Consider the following 15546-nt stretch of genomic DNA (forward strand, 5'->3'; position numbering starts at 1 on the left):
GTGTGTGTGTGTGTGTGTGTGTGTGTGTGTGTGTGTGTGTGTGTGTGTGTGTGTGTGTGTGTGTGTGTGTGTTAACTGTTCTGTCTAATATTTGTTGTTTATTTGTTTTCTCCTAAATGCTTTCTCTACAATAAGGAAGTTGAGGTTTGTATGATTCCCCCTTTCTTTTATTTATTCCTTTGGAGAATCTTGTTTATTGTATATTTGTTTGTTTCTTCAAGTTTACATCATGCTTTTAAACACTTTCATTGTATGATATAATAATGTGTGCATTGAGTGTACTGTTGTTACTACACTCTTAGAACGAATGTGTTAAAAACAACACATTAGTATTGATTCTGGGACAACACACTATGCGTTGTCCCTGAATCCATCCATCTCTGTGTTATTTTTGGAAAAAACACATTTTAACAAAACTTGTGTTATATTTTAACACAAGTTCAACACAAAATGACACATAGGGCCCTATCTTGCACCCAGCGCAATTGACTTTGTCAGTGACGCATGTATCATTCGTATTTTGCACCGGCGCACAGCGGGTTTTTCCCTCCACAGACGCACGTCGGCAAACTAGGGAATGAACTTGCGCTCCCTGGGCGGTTCAGAGCAAAAAAGAGGCGTGTTCCGGCGCAAACCATCCCTGATGCTATTTTGCAGTTTCAAAAAACAATTGCGACACTGACCAGAAAAAAAAGTTTAAAGTCAGTGGCGCGTTGCACGTTGTTCATTATGCTATTTTAAGGGTGCATGCTTGACCATAATGTATAGCGTGCACAACGCGCATACACTTTGCATCTAATCTACACAGATGCAACAGTTATTTTTGCAAATCATAAATTGTTACAATAAAAAATATTAACACACGAGATAAGGGAAATCAATGTGGTGAGCATTGTGGTGATAGTTTGTATTTATTGTGTGGCTGCGTTAAAAAATTCTCATGCAAATAACGATTAAAATATTTTCATAAGTTTGTTGTGTGGCTGTATTACGTTTATTTTATGTAAATAATAATTAAAATGTTTTCATAAGAAACCTTAATGTATATGAACTTGATTTGTAAGAGTACTTTGGGGTTGGACCTTGCTTGCGTTTCTTGGGTCCGATTTCAAAGCCCCCAAAACCTTTCAGCGGTGAGGGTGGACGCAGCGATGTCCTCTGCTGGCGTCTGTGTAGAGGCAGATCCACCTCCCGTTACACGGCGTGCCCGATTTATGCTGGCAAGCTTGGGATTCCCCCGTCTCCTGACATCATTGTAGCGTTTGGCGCAACGATGGGGATGCCAGCTGATGAGACTGTGGCTATTTCCTCTCACGCCTGTTTAACCGACGCTGATTTGGGCGGGTTTCTCCTATCCCCATACAAAACAACTTCTCTGTCTTTGACTGCTCTTACAAGAACGTCGGTCTCCTCGGCTGTAAACCGCTCCTGGCGTGCGCCTGGTAAATCCGTCATAATAATTAGCAACCCGCCATGGAACTTGCGCCCTTGCGTTTAAAGGGAATGTTGTATAGCGTTCTGATTGGTTTATTTGACGTTACGCCCAAACCACACCTATGAATAATGAACCTACTTCAGACCAACCCCTTATTGAAAATAGCAACAGCGCCCAAGATCCGCCCACAAACTCACTTGCGCTTTGCGCATCGCACTAGCGTTTCAGATCGTTAAAATAGGGCCCATAATGTGTTAAAATTACACATAATGTGTTAAAAGCTTAATGCAAAAGATGTATAAATCCCTTCTAAGAGTGATGCACTGAAAAAAATATCTGGATGCACCTGGCTGAAAACCGAAAATGTTTTTGTATAATTGTATTAATATTAGACTTTTCAATTTCATTAATTTCTTAAATCTGAGTTGGAAGAACTACAATAAAACCATGAAACTTTTTTGAAAGTATGCACACCGAAAAAAACTATACTAAACAAACGCTTTTTAATCTAAATACCGTACAAATCTATAAAGCGATTAAATTTAAAACAGTAGTAATGTAATGCAACAACTCATCAGCCTTGTAAATACTACATTTAATTATGATACACAATCATTTTATTGAAAACAACAGGAGAAACACAGCATGGCAGTAAGCCTCTGTTCTGCTAATATCAACGGGCTTAAATTGGCATCAGTGACATCAGCACCTGCACCATAACAGTCCAGAATGAGTTACAAAATTATAAACTTTATCATCATTAATTAATTACAGAACAGCTGAACATTATCAGCTTAATCTGAGAGCTTTTTACATTTCATGGGTGGACTTGAGCTCAACATTAAAAAAAGTGTCAATGCACATCATCCTCCACGCTAGAGAAACATTAACATGAGATCATGGGCAGTGGAGCATCACTGTGTGTCATTTTTTATATTTGCACACTGTGGGAGTGAAATCTGAGTGCTAAGCACTGATGGGAGAGGTGGAGGTACGTCATTTATTTTTGGTTTATACTTTTCGACGTTTTTAGACCGGAAAATCAATAATGTCATTTTAGGCGGCCAAAATTTCAATGCATCTTTACTTGTTACATTATGTAAAACTTTTAGCAAACAAAAGTTCAAAGAGGGTAAATGCAGGATCACAAATTTTAACTTGTTGAATTTAATCAGCTGTTTTCTTTGTTAGGAACCAGGGACATGGAGCCCCGGAAAGCCATTCGATCAAGGTAAGATTTTTTATGTTGAATATAAATTTTTTCCCACTCAAAGGACGGGTCTAAAGGTATTTCATGCATTCTGAGTTACTAACACAGTTTAAGAGTTGGATTCCTCATGCTTAACATAGACAAATTCCAAATGCACTTCGGCAGGGTTTGTACAAGTTTCAGAAAGCTTTTTTTGAACCTGAAAGATTCATTCATAACAATCTTGCTTTATTTCTTTAATGGGCAATTTCAGTGCAGAAAGTACAGTGGAAGTCCTTATATGGGCACTTCAACCTGAATAGCGCATGCACACACCGACCAAGAGCTGACACGAAATCAACATAACCAGAGAAGTGTGTTTTTTGTTTGTGAGGGAAATTTAAGCTTGTTCAGCTTCCCAAAGAACCCAGCCTTATGGAAACAATGGATAAATCTTGTTTATCCGTGCTGGCAGCAGAGTTGCACAGGTGTGTTTGTTTAACCTGGATTTTTTCATGTGTCACAGGTGGTAAGTAAAACTGCATCAAGCGTGTAAGTGCATATAATGTAAATGACACAAACATGTAATGAATCATAAGTTATCCAGAGATAGTGGGATAATGTTTTGTGTGTGTTGCTTGCTTGTGACTCGCTCCGCCCGCGGGACGCCTCCAGGAGCTCGCGTTTATTCAGAAAGAATCGGTACTGATCTGTCTTTTATAAATCTGATAAAAAGAAAAACTCTTTGGATATATGATTGAAGTAATACTACTCTATAGGTACTGAAGATTAACATGAGATAAGCAGAAACAGTATGTGTTATGTTAGCTTTAATATCCAAAACATTTAACGTCAATGATTATTCAGTATTTCAGCTTAACACAGCCACAGTAGTAGTAGTTAACGTATATACAATGTATTTATACAGATGTGCAGAAAAAACCTAATGAGCTAGGAAATCTGACATGGGATTAAATGTGGAAATTAATTTATTTGAATAATAATAAGAAAGTATGACATGAAAATACAGTACAAAGTCATTTTAAATGAAATACCATGAATCTCTGGTCATTTGAGCTTCACCGTCTTGCAGGTTATCAACGTTGAGTGGATGTTAATCAGGCATATGTAAGAGCTTAGCTGTGGTAATAATTTACTGTCACACGCTGTGGTTTAATACCCGTATCATCACAGCACATCAATCTGAGAAAATGAGAAAAATGCTTTTTGGGAGTCTCTTTCACATCGAGCTCTCAGTGTGCAGTGGATTCTACGAGATCATGCATATTCGAAAGTCATTAGAAATCCCTTGAATATTCATCACGGGTTTAATGTTTATGCAAATGACTATTGATAGCACGTCGAGAAAGTCGAAAAGAGCGCAATTAAAAGAAAAAAATTCAGATCACACTCAAACATGATGATGCGCGAATCAATGGCGCACACACGAGAACAATGGAATCAGAGGATACTGAGGAGATTTGGATTAGATAAGCTTTAAAGCCTGCGCAGGATTTGACTAAGGCTCTTACCATGAGGTCAGAGAGCATTCAGAGTGTGTTTGTGTGTGTATGTGTTTTGTCAAGGGTAAGGTGGTAGATAAGTATGCATGCGAGATGTGTGTCAGCCTCTTAAGACTATAAATGGGAGTTAATGGCATTAGAAGTGTTGTATTTTCTTCTTTCTTTTAGTCACAGGGCATTAGCTTCTGCATCATTATATTTCAGATCATTCAACAGGACTAGAAGGATTATTTGTACAAGCACACCCACACAAAGGAAAATCTTGATTATGTATTTGTAGATGTATATATTTTTCTTTAATGTATATTTGTTGTACTTAACTGAGATACATTTAATAGTCATAACATGTCAATGTATTTGGTCTTGGTGGAATGATGCAAAGGAAGTATAAAGACTTACCTACTAATCCACACATACTGCAATGTATGGCATATAAACAGATAGACTATAGGCAGGTGGAGCTGGAGTGGAGGTGGGTGATTGTTAGAGCTGTGATAGCAACCCGCACCATACTGCTTACAGCACACCTACGAGACTATTTAAGGCTATTTAGCAGAAGAGGTAGCATACATTGGCTACAAATGACCTGAAAGCCAATCAGTTTCAGTCACACTAATGTGCAAGCTGATTAGCTGGCAGATTGCAAAGCTAGTTTAAAGCTAAGTTTATTAATGTTTAAATATTTGTAAAATGTTTATTAAATTCACTTCTCACATGTCATCTGTTTTCATTTTTGTATACATTTATAAAAAATTGTGCCTTTCAGCTCTTGACCCTGCCAAAGATCCATGCCTCAAGATTAAATGTGGCCGCCATAAAGTGTGCGTGGCAGAAGATTACCAAACACCAACTTGTATCAGTCAACGCAGGATGAGGTAAAACAACCCCACACAATCTGACTCACATTTACTGGACTCTTACTCATTACTGAAACTATGCGTTTGTCTCAATCAGCTCCCTTGTTCAGTAGTCAGGGCACGGATCAGGGAGTTGGCCATTTTAAGGGCTGTCTCAATCGCAAAATCCGTTCAGTGCACTGGAACGTTCGTTCCCTAAAAATTCCCACAATGCAACGCAAAAACCAGTGAGCATCGATGGTCCCTACTGTATGTTCCCTAACCGGAAATCACGTGACCTTTTTTCACGTGATATATATAGTTCCCGCCTCTACTTTTTCGCACCACCTCGGACCATAGATACAAATTTAAATAGATGCTACATTCGGCAGTTTCAGACACATAAAGCCTAAGTTCGATTTAACACAATACATACCAAGTGTGCCGCACAAGCCCTGAAAAGTGAAGCCAAAACATCTCGATCGGCCCCCAGTGACTGGTCCCAGTATAGGTCATAAACCTCGCCTCCCCATGTTATTCAATGGGACTTGAGACCAACTAAACATTTTAATTACACTTTAATTATTTTTTTCCGAAGCTGGTTTCTGTCATTTACTGTAGTTTTTATCACACTGATTTAAATTCAAGTGTTTGTTTTTAAAATAAGTTGGTTTTTAGTTAGCTATTTACTGCTGTTTACTGCTATAAGATATGCGCATTCTGTGAGGGCGGGGCCTTGCTCTGCGGCTTTACTTCCTGCTCACTACTGCGCAGGACTGGTCCCGAATTCTCTACTGCGCAGACTCAAGACCCAAGATGTCAGCGCCGAATCGTGACACTGACGGCTTCACTTTTCACCAATGGAAGAGAGCGAACGGGCATCATCCATCCTTTTTTACAGTCTATATATACATACCGATATCTATAACTCTAACTACTGATCTACGCATTCAGCTGTGTTGATATGATTGGTTAAATGTTTGTGACGTTGGAAACCAAGTTGATTTAAAACCACGGAAATGAGACTACTGAGTATTTTCTTCATAAAACTAGAGACAATGATGTTAAATAATGAATTTGCCCGTGGCTTGTCTTAAAACATATTAAAAACACCAACAATAAACAACAATAAAAACCTGATTTTCCCCCAGTGGGACTTTAAAATCTTAGGAACCACTTAGTTTGAATAACCATTATGCTTCCAACTGCGGTTTTATTGCCGGAAGACTGTGCCCACTAATCTAAACCAAGTACAATTTCAGATTTTGTTAAATACTACAAATTTTCATGAATTGATTTGCATTGCTGAATTGTTCACGACAAATCTAGTAATGTTTGCTTAGAAAGTAAATAGGGTCAGTTTTGATTTCATGTCCACTTTAAATCTGACAAAAGCTTTTGAGCTGTAATGCCCCGTTCAGACTTCTGACTAGCAATAGCAAAGTGACAGTGGTGACCAAAAGGGGCATGTCTAGCGCTGCAACAAAGTTCTGAAAAGTTTAACTTTATGCAAATGATAAGCAACTTTTGTAAGCAACTACCAATGAGAACAAAGCAGTGAAGTTCACGTCATCCGTCTCTGGTCAGTTATTACTAGGGATGCACCGAATCCAGATTTTTTAGGTTCGGCCGAATCCCGAATCCACCGTTTAAGATTCGGCCGAATCCGAAACCGAATACCGAATCCTACTCGCATCCTTATTCCATTAACACAGTAAAACACATTAATGAATTATACAACGTCCACAGCAGTGTATTTTTCATTTTATTTAATTTTAACTGTACATTATGCCACGATGACAAGGTGGAAAAACTATTTTGACAATTACCATAAGCCTATGCATAATGAAAGCGATGCGTTGCGACACGCTCGTTTTTACAATAAGCAAGCAGCTCCGCGCTGAAAACTATATTTAACTTTGAGTGAGAAGCTCCGCTCGTCAATGTCAGGTTTCACACGGCCGTGCAATTACAGTGGAGGAGGGGCGGGAGATTACCACAGCAACCAACCGGCTTCACAGCTGAAGCATCACAGCTACCAAGCGCTCGGCTGAAAAACAGCTGGAATTTGGTGTCCTCAAGGCGTTTTCAGCCGTGTTTAAAAGTTTTGGTGTGTCCAGCCCCCAAGGCTCACCGAAAGAAAAAGCTCATCTCCACGTCAGCACCCGATGTGTGTAATCAACGGCCGCGTGACGTCGACCTGCGTAGCGCAAGCCTAGGGTTCGGTTCGGTGGAAAAAAAATCTAGGATTCGGCCGAATCCGAACCCCGTCAAAAAGCCCAGTATTCGGCAGAATCCGAATCCGAATCCTGGATTCGGTGCATCCCTAGTTATTACAGTGGATGGTACTCATTTGTTTGATAACCAGAATTAGAGTCTTCTAACGACCTCATTCGCTGGTAAAGTGTATGCAGCATAACAAGGGTAGTTTTATGTCTGTACCCAGTCAAGATATGCCAGAACAAACTGGGAAACCTTGCTGCCAAACTCCATGTTTGTTCTTATGAGAATGTGTGCGTTTGTTTGTACAAACAAGGTGCAAATATGGCACACACTGACCTCGATTTTGCAATGCTACAGTTGTCAACACTGATTGTTATGAAAGTAATCAGGAAGGGGACTGGAGGTGTTAACATACTGTAACACAAATGACATGAAAAGAGGATATTAAAGAGGGCTGGCAGGGAGCTCAACAGAGAGAGAAAAAATAGGTGATAAAAGAAAGGAACAAAAACAGTCTGTTACCGTCGGTCAGCATTGTTGGTCTTTATTGTGTGTTTTCATGAGCCCATTTTTTTTGTGTGCAGTATAAAGGACATGAACTCAAACTCGCCACTACTGAAATGCAAGCCGTGTCCAGTTGTCCATCCTTCACCTGTATGTGGAACAGACGGACACACGTACTCCACCAAGGTATGATACACAAACAGACATTAGATTATAAATCAGTGTGGACCTCTATTAGGTTTTACTTTAGCTCAGATGTTATAGATTTAGTTCATCAGGATTGCAAGTTCTCATTAAATATGTAAAGCTTAAATGCATTGTTTGTTGCTTTGCATAAGATGTTAATTCTGTATACAATAAAAATGGTTTGTCACACCAAAATATAATTTTTAATATTTAATATAATCCAATTGTGAAGTCTTCACAATTATATCCAGAACCCCCCCCCCCCCCCCCCACCACACACACACACACACACACACACACACACACACACACACAATGCTTTTTATGCACAAGGTCTATTTGTGTTTACCCTTAAAATAGCTTTTCATACAGTTGTGTGTCACAGAGCTATTCAACTAAGAGATTTATCCTTATCAACAAAGTACTTATCTGATCTCTGCTTTTTTGTGTGCATGTTACAGTGTAAACTAGAGTATCAAGCCTGCATCTCTGGAAAGCAGATTTCTGTAAAGTGTCCAGGACAGTGTCCCTGTCCTTCACAGAGTTTAGTGGAGAAGAAAGGTACTGTACACGCACCATTCATGCAATTCATTTCTACACAGACAGTGCAAACACAGATTGGCTTTGTTTGGAAAAAAATACTACACACTGTATACGGCATAGTATTGAAACAGTACGCATTGTGCAATAATAAACATTAATAATAGCATATTACATTATTGTAACCATCTCGTTACATTGTATGTTTGTGGCATTTAATTTCCCTCTTGGGTAAAAAATATTTTCTCCATTTCTAATCCATTTCTAATCCAGTTGTGTGTATATATATTAAATTAGTCAAGAAAAATTATCAGAAGGGGATAATACTGACCCTTAAAGGCTCTCTAAGCGAATCTGCGAGACATTAGTTATTGTTGACGTTTGAATCTGTTTTCAAACAGACGGAGCGTAGCTAACTCCTCCCCCTCCCTTCCGTGCTTTCATGAACGCGCCCAACCCCAACCCCCACTCCCAAATCCTTCTTGTCGTTTATTGGCTGGAATACTTTGTTTTGTTTTGTGAGCTAGGTTTGGCCATTTGTTGATATTGCCGTTTGTGAAGCCTGGGCTGTCTACAGAGATCGCGTTTTTTTACAGTTTGATCAGCGGACAGTCAGCAAGCAGATAGTGAGGAGATGTTTCCGGTATGTAACAAAAAATGTTTTATGGTCTAAAACGCTTCAATTCGCTTAGAGCACCTTTAATTTGCACTATCCAACTACGCCACTTCCATTTAGTACAGAGATCAGCTCATTTGCATTTAAAAGGACACACCCAAAAATGGCACATTTTGCTCACACCTACAAAGTGGCAATTTTATCATGCTATAATAAATTATCTATTTGGTATTTTGAGCTAAAACTTTACATATGTACTCTGGGAACACCAAAGATTTATTTTACCTCAAAAAGGTGTTGCTAAACAAGCATTGCATTAGCAACAAAAAAGTCATGAATGCATACCACAGGTATAGATTAAGGGCGCACTCACATTATCCAAACCAAACCAAACCAAGCCCCAGCGCGATTGTCACCCCTCCCTACTCCCCCAGGTGCACGCACTCACACTGTACTTTTTATCGATCCGAGTCCGGGCGCGCTTTCGTCATTAAGATGCGATTGTTTTGAAAAAAGCAGGAAGTAAAGCGTTCTCTTAACACTGGAACCCACCGTGATGATAAGTCTGTGTTTTTTTATTCGGAGTCGTTTGGTGCGCAATTACAGACAGCCCTCTCAGATGTCATCATATTGCTTAGTTGATCTGTCACGTGCGCAGCTCGGACATTCACGTAACCCCGCTGCTCGCATCAAAAGGTTTTTGGAGGCAGATGAAGGTGAGTGGTCGCGCAACTGACGTCTTCACCTTTTGAATAAACCAATCCGCGCCCAGGCACGGAACAGAGCAATCACACTAGTCAAACAAACCAGGCTTTGGGGGTCAAACGCGCCCCAGCGCGGTTTGGTTTGGATAGTGTGAGTGCGCCCTTAATGCACTGTAACTCACTTTGGATTAAAGCATTGACCAGATGAATGAATGCAATGTCAGTTCAAGAAAAATTTAAGGGCAATGCATTGTGGGATGCAGGCTGTGTTCTCAGAAAAAAGTACAAAAGTGGTCACTGGGACGGTACCTATTTAAAAGGTCCTAATATGTACTATTTTGATACAAATATGTACCTTTGAGGTACCAGTATACCTTTTAGATACGAAAGTGTACTTTTTGAAAAGGTAACGCCCCAGTGACAACTTTTGCAAAGTAAATTGCAGCAGGTTTGTGAAGTTCAAGGCAAAATGGCAAGTCGCGTTCCGAGGTGTGCTCTTCTATCTGTAAAAATTTGGTCTGTCCGTATTCTGAAGGCAAAGTTTACATTCTTTTGAGTGGCAGCAAAGGCAACCAATCAGTGTCAAGTGCTTGCATTTCATAATGAGGTTGCCAGTTAAGCCCGAAGGGATCCCAAATAGGTGCAAAACCAGGCGTTAAAAATCCCCCACCCTAATATAGCTTTCTGAGAGAGGTGTTTAGGAAGCTTCTAAGGCATTACAGACCCAACCAAAATTTTGTTGTCTACATGTCACATTACAGAACAAGGATAAATACCCCGTTCAATCATTCTATGTCACCTTTAATATGTACCTCTGAGTTACTAACTCTTTAGGTGCAAAGGTATACTTTTTTAAATGAACCACCCCAGTAGCAGCTAGAGATATTTTTTTGACCATTTTCTGACAGTATGCTATTCCAAATATAGTTCTAAATCTTATTTTTTATTGATTTATAAATTTGAATAAAAATCTCGTAGTTATAAATCAGCAGTAGTTTATCCCTTATCTCTCTTGTTCTCAGTTTGCAAAAAGATTTAAATACAGTACATCTTTGCCAGGCATCATCTCACTGCATCCCTTTGGAAACTTATTAACTGTTTGCTGTTCCAGTGTGTGTGTGTGTGTGTGTGTGTGTGTGTGTGTGTGTGTGTGTGTGTGTGACAGCTAAGTACTGTGTGTTTTCATTACTATACCAATGAACATAAGTCCTGTCTTTAGCTGCTATTCCTTAGGCTGTTCAGTTGCCTTTGTCATCAAAAGGTTTAAATGACAGCTTATCGCTCAAAGTGACTTCAGATCATTCAACTAACGTCACAGTGGATTTATTTTAAGCTGTAAGTTGGAAGCACATAAACACGCTTATAAATCAGACTTTTGAAATATTAACTTGTTGACTATTTCTCCAGTGGCTTATTTATGCCACGTTATAATAGGGTCATTACAGATGGCTTAAAGGTGCTCTAAGCGAATTGAAGCGTTTTAGACCATAAAACATTTTTTGTTACATACCGGAAACATCTCCTCACTATCTGCTTGCTGCCTGTCCGCTGATCAAACTGTAAAAAAACGCGATCTCTGTAGACAGCCCAGGCTTCACAAACGGCAATATCAACAAATGGCCAAACCTAGCAGCACAAAACAAAACAAAGTATTCCAGCCAATAAACGACAAGAAGGATTTGGGGGTGGGGGTTGGGCGCGTTCATGAAAGCACGGAAGGGAGGGGGAGGGGGAGGAGTTAGCTACGCTCTGTCTGTTTGAAAACAGTTCAAACATCAACAGGAAGTGACGTCGCACATTATTCGCTTAGGGCGCCTTTAAGGATCAATGTTTTTTATCAATCAGAGTAAAGTCACATCCATGTTTGACAGTAGCAATAATTATTTTATTGCTTTGCCTATTAATAGATTTCTTGGTTGCCATAATCTGCTAATTTCCTTCTAAAATGTGCCACATTAATTCTATTAAGTGGTTTAAACTGCATTTGCCTTTGAAGAATCAAATCCATATAAATTCAACGTTAACTGTACATTTGGACAATCTATGAGTGATGTACTGGTGAGTTGTTTCCAGCAGAAACAGAGACAAGCAGATGTGAATATGATTAATGTCAGTTCGTGCCCTCATACGTATTGGGACAATAAAGACAAAATTCCTCTGTCTAATATGCGAGCAGCATATTAAGCCAATTGGCTCACGAGTGTTAAGTGATGAGCTGTGTCCTGATGCTTTAATTGTTTACACATGAGAATATGTGGTATCAATTTGATCCATTGCTTCTGGAGTCTGAATCTTGCATTTAGTGACAACACGCATAAGTCAATGAAAGGTTGTTGCTCTTTGCTGGTAAAGCATGTATTTGTTAAAACATAATCAAATGTTAATAAATTGTAGTCTTTACTTTAAAGGGACATTCTACTTTTTTGAAAATAGGCTAATTTTCCCGCTCCCCTAGAGTTAAACATTTGATTCTTACCGTTTTGGAATCCATTCAGCTGATCTCCGGGTCTGGCTCTAGCACTTTTAGCATAGCTTAGCACAATCCATTAAATCTGATTAGACCATTAGCATCGCGCAAAAAAATAACCAAAGTAGTTCAAGTATCTTCTGTAGTTACATTGTGTACTAAAACCGACATAAAATTAAAAGTTATGATTTTCTAGGCAGTTATGGCTAGGAACTATACTCTCAAACTGGCGTAATAATCAGTGACTTTGCTGATGTAACATGGCTGCAGCAGGCGTAGTGATATTACGCACTGCCCGAAAATAGTCCCCTTGGTTATTTTCAATAGCAGGGGACTATTTTCGGGCAGTGCGTAATATCACTACGCCTGCTGCAGCCATGTTACATCAGCAAAGTCCTTGATTATTACACCAGTTTGAGAGTATAGTTCCTAGCCATATCTGCCTAGAAAATCGCAACTTTTAATTTTCCGTTGGTCTTAGTACACAATGTAACTACAGAAGAGTCAAGTTTTAAATAGGAAAAATATCGAAACTCTTTGGTTATTTTTTAGCGCAATGCTAATGGTCTAATCAGATTTAATAGATTGTGCTTAGCTGTGCTAAAAGTGCTACCGCCAGACCCGGAGATCAGCTGAATGGATTCCAAAACGGTAAGAATCAAATGTTTAACTCTAGGGGAGCTGGAAAATAAGCATAAAAAAGTGGAATGTCCCTTTAACCTCATATTCATCTTACACATTCTTTGTCTTTACTGTCCCAATACGTATGGAGGGCACTGCATATTGACATACTGTAGCCCCCTCGCACCTGCTTCTAAATTCAGATAAAAACTCAATCTTCCTGTACTGCACAGTGCACCCTACAACCACTGCAGATGTCTGAAGCACTAGCTTTGAAAATTTAATCAGTTACGCCCATTAGTTCATTACAGCAAAACTAGATTTATCAAATCCCCAAACCATCCCCAAACGCTATATGCAGACTATTAAATCTAATGAACATATCAAAACAAAACAAATTGAAATAAATTATTGTGTCATGTGGTGCATAAAATGCATTTAACAAAGTAAATTGGAAATTATTTATACATTGGATAAATATAAATTTCACCAGCAGGCACAGTTATGCTGATGTGATCCATTATAACTGAATAGCTTAGGGTTTAATAGCACATTTATGAATTTGGTAGATGCATTTATCCAAGGCGACTTACACTACAGTGCAATTGGTTATTCATGTCGCAGTTCACGTACACTCATTGGGAATGAAACCCATGATCTACCAGATGAGCTTCAGGAACAGCAGGCACACAGTGTCAGCAGGCAGAGATGTACTGGCCACGGTACAATAGCAGGGATTGCTCTTTTCACCCTAAAGGTTAACTGGACTTAAGGGCTAAATTTGAAAGAGCTGGTGGGGTTTACAGTTACTTGTCGCCTTGCAGTTTTCTAGATCACAAGCAAGGCGCCTGGAAGCTTTTGGTGCTAGCAGTTCTCGGTTTATGGAGATCTGGGCTACTGTCTAAGTTGGTCGATTTGTTAAGCTTCTTGCATATGCTAAGTTAAAAATATCAAGGTAAAAAATGAGAAACCAAAAAGAAATAAGAGTATGTTTACATGAAAATGCAAATTTTTTCATTATCAAAACAATTCATTTGGATCCACAAAAATGACAAATCCCACTGAAAATGCTGTATTAGGGCCAGGCTAGTAGTTGGTGATGTCATTTTGTAAAGAAATAATAAATATATGCACATGACGATTCAAAAATGTTTTTACGTTACGTACAGATGTAGGCAGTATCATTTTTCAAAACCATCTAAAAGCTTTTTCAAAAGTTTGCAATTCCAGGACCCCAACACACTGTTCCCGTTTAAATGAATAGCCAAAATGCACAAAATGTTTTGGTGCCCTATCATACACCTAGCGCAATGCGCGACACAAGTGTCTTTTGTTGGCTTCAACCCGGCGCAATTATCATTTTCACGTTAAGTGCCATGTTGTTTAAATAGCAAATGCATTTGCGCCCAGTTTTGCACCCATGGGCGTTTTGGTCTGAAAACGAGGTGTGTTCAGCCGCATTGTTGGCATGTTGCTATTTTGAGGCAACTAAATTAGACTACGCCATTGACCAACTAAAACCTGGTTTAAGTCAATGGCGCAATATTGTTTTTGTTATTTAATGAGCGTGTTAGTAGACCTAATATGCGCCTATAAACAGGACGACAACGTCCAGCAGCACACAAGCGTTTTAATTAGTGATGCACCGATGTATCGGCCACTGATATTTATCGGCCGATTTTTGATGAATTTGAAACCATCGGCATATCGGCAATAGCACGAGAAAGGCTGATACCGATTGTTTATTAATTTACTGCATAAAGAAATCCATTATATGTAAAAAATGAGTTAATGTTGTTAATAAAATAAAAGCTGAATAGCAAAAAACCACCTTTGAAGGTTGTCATGCTGTCTTATTATATTTGTTTTAGCTTAATTTGTGCCTCTCTTATTATGTTGATGAGTTGAATGTTAATTAGATCCAATCCATGTTCAGTAAAAATAATTTGATGCAGAAATAAAGTAGCTATAGACCAACTGTAAAGTATTGTATACAAGTGTTTAATATCGGTATCGGCATCGGTATCGGCCAGAAGTTGTCTGTTTAAATCGGTATCGGTATCGGCCCAAAAATATCCAATCGGTGCATCCCTAGTTTTAATATAAAAAAACTAAAAGATTAAATTGTAAAAGATTATTATTGAGTACTGATTACAAGATGTTATAATGCGTAAAGAACTGCTTCACCTCTTTCCTGGTAAATAATTCAATGTTTTTTTTAAATGCTACCCCATGGATTTATTATATGATGACTTTGTACATGTGGATATGGTGAGATAAGAACCTTTTTAATGTAATGCTTTTCAAAACACTCAAGGCGCTGTCTGAATGCTGAAAGGTTTCAGCTCTCCACAAGTTTGTAAACTCCTTTTTCTAAGTACAAACCTTTTCTTGCATATTTGTAAATAAAAAAATTTATTACACTGATCATGATGGCTATCCATTCATTTATAGAAATTAAAAGCCTGCTAATTTTACTTCCATGACTAAAAGAAAACAACTTTGAAAGATTTTAATATAAAAAATAAAAATTTCAAAAGAAATGAAAAAACAAATTTTTTTAACATCAATCTTAAACTGGTGGTTTTCTTCCTCCACTTAGTTTTTCAGTATACAAATTTCTAAAATATAAATAGGGAATTGGCATGGCGCAAGCACAACTGGCTTTTAAAGCGGATGGGAATGATTTCTCATTGGTTTAT

General features: G+C 38.6%; 1 protein-coding gene across 3 annotated transcripts in view; it reads left to right on the plus strand.

The window, feature by feature from the left end:
* Positions 1–15546, plus strand: part of spock3 (SPARC (osteonectin), cwcv and kazal like domains proteoglycan 3) — a 44915-nt gene that overhangs the window by 16977 nt on the left and 12392 nt on the right. For all 3 annotated transcript variants that reach the window (XM_065275013.2, XM_065275012.2, XM_065275011.2), the window contains 4 exons: positions 2627–2666; positions 4914–5022; positions 7791–7896; positions 8358–8457. In XM_065275013.2, coding sequence (XP_065131085.2) covers positions 2627–2666; positions 4914–5022; positions 7791–7896; positions 8358–8457 — 355 coding nt within the window. The remainder of the gene's footprint in view (positions 1–2626; positions 2667–4913; positions 5023–7790; positions 7897–8357; positions 8458–15546) is intronic.

Source organism: Paramisgurnus dabryanus, chromosome 4, assembly GCF_030506205.2.
Source record: "Paramisgurnus dabryanus chromosome 4, PD_genome_1.1, whole genome shotgun sequence".
NCBI lineage: Eukaryota > Metazoa > Chordata > Actinopteri > Cypriniformes > Cobitidae > Paramisgurnus > Paramisgurnus dabryanus.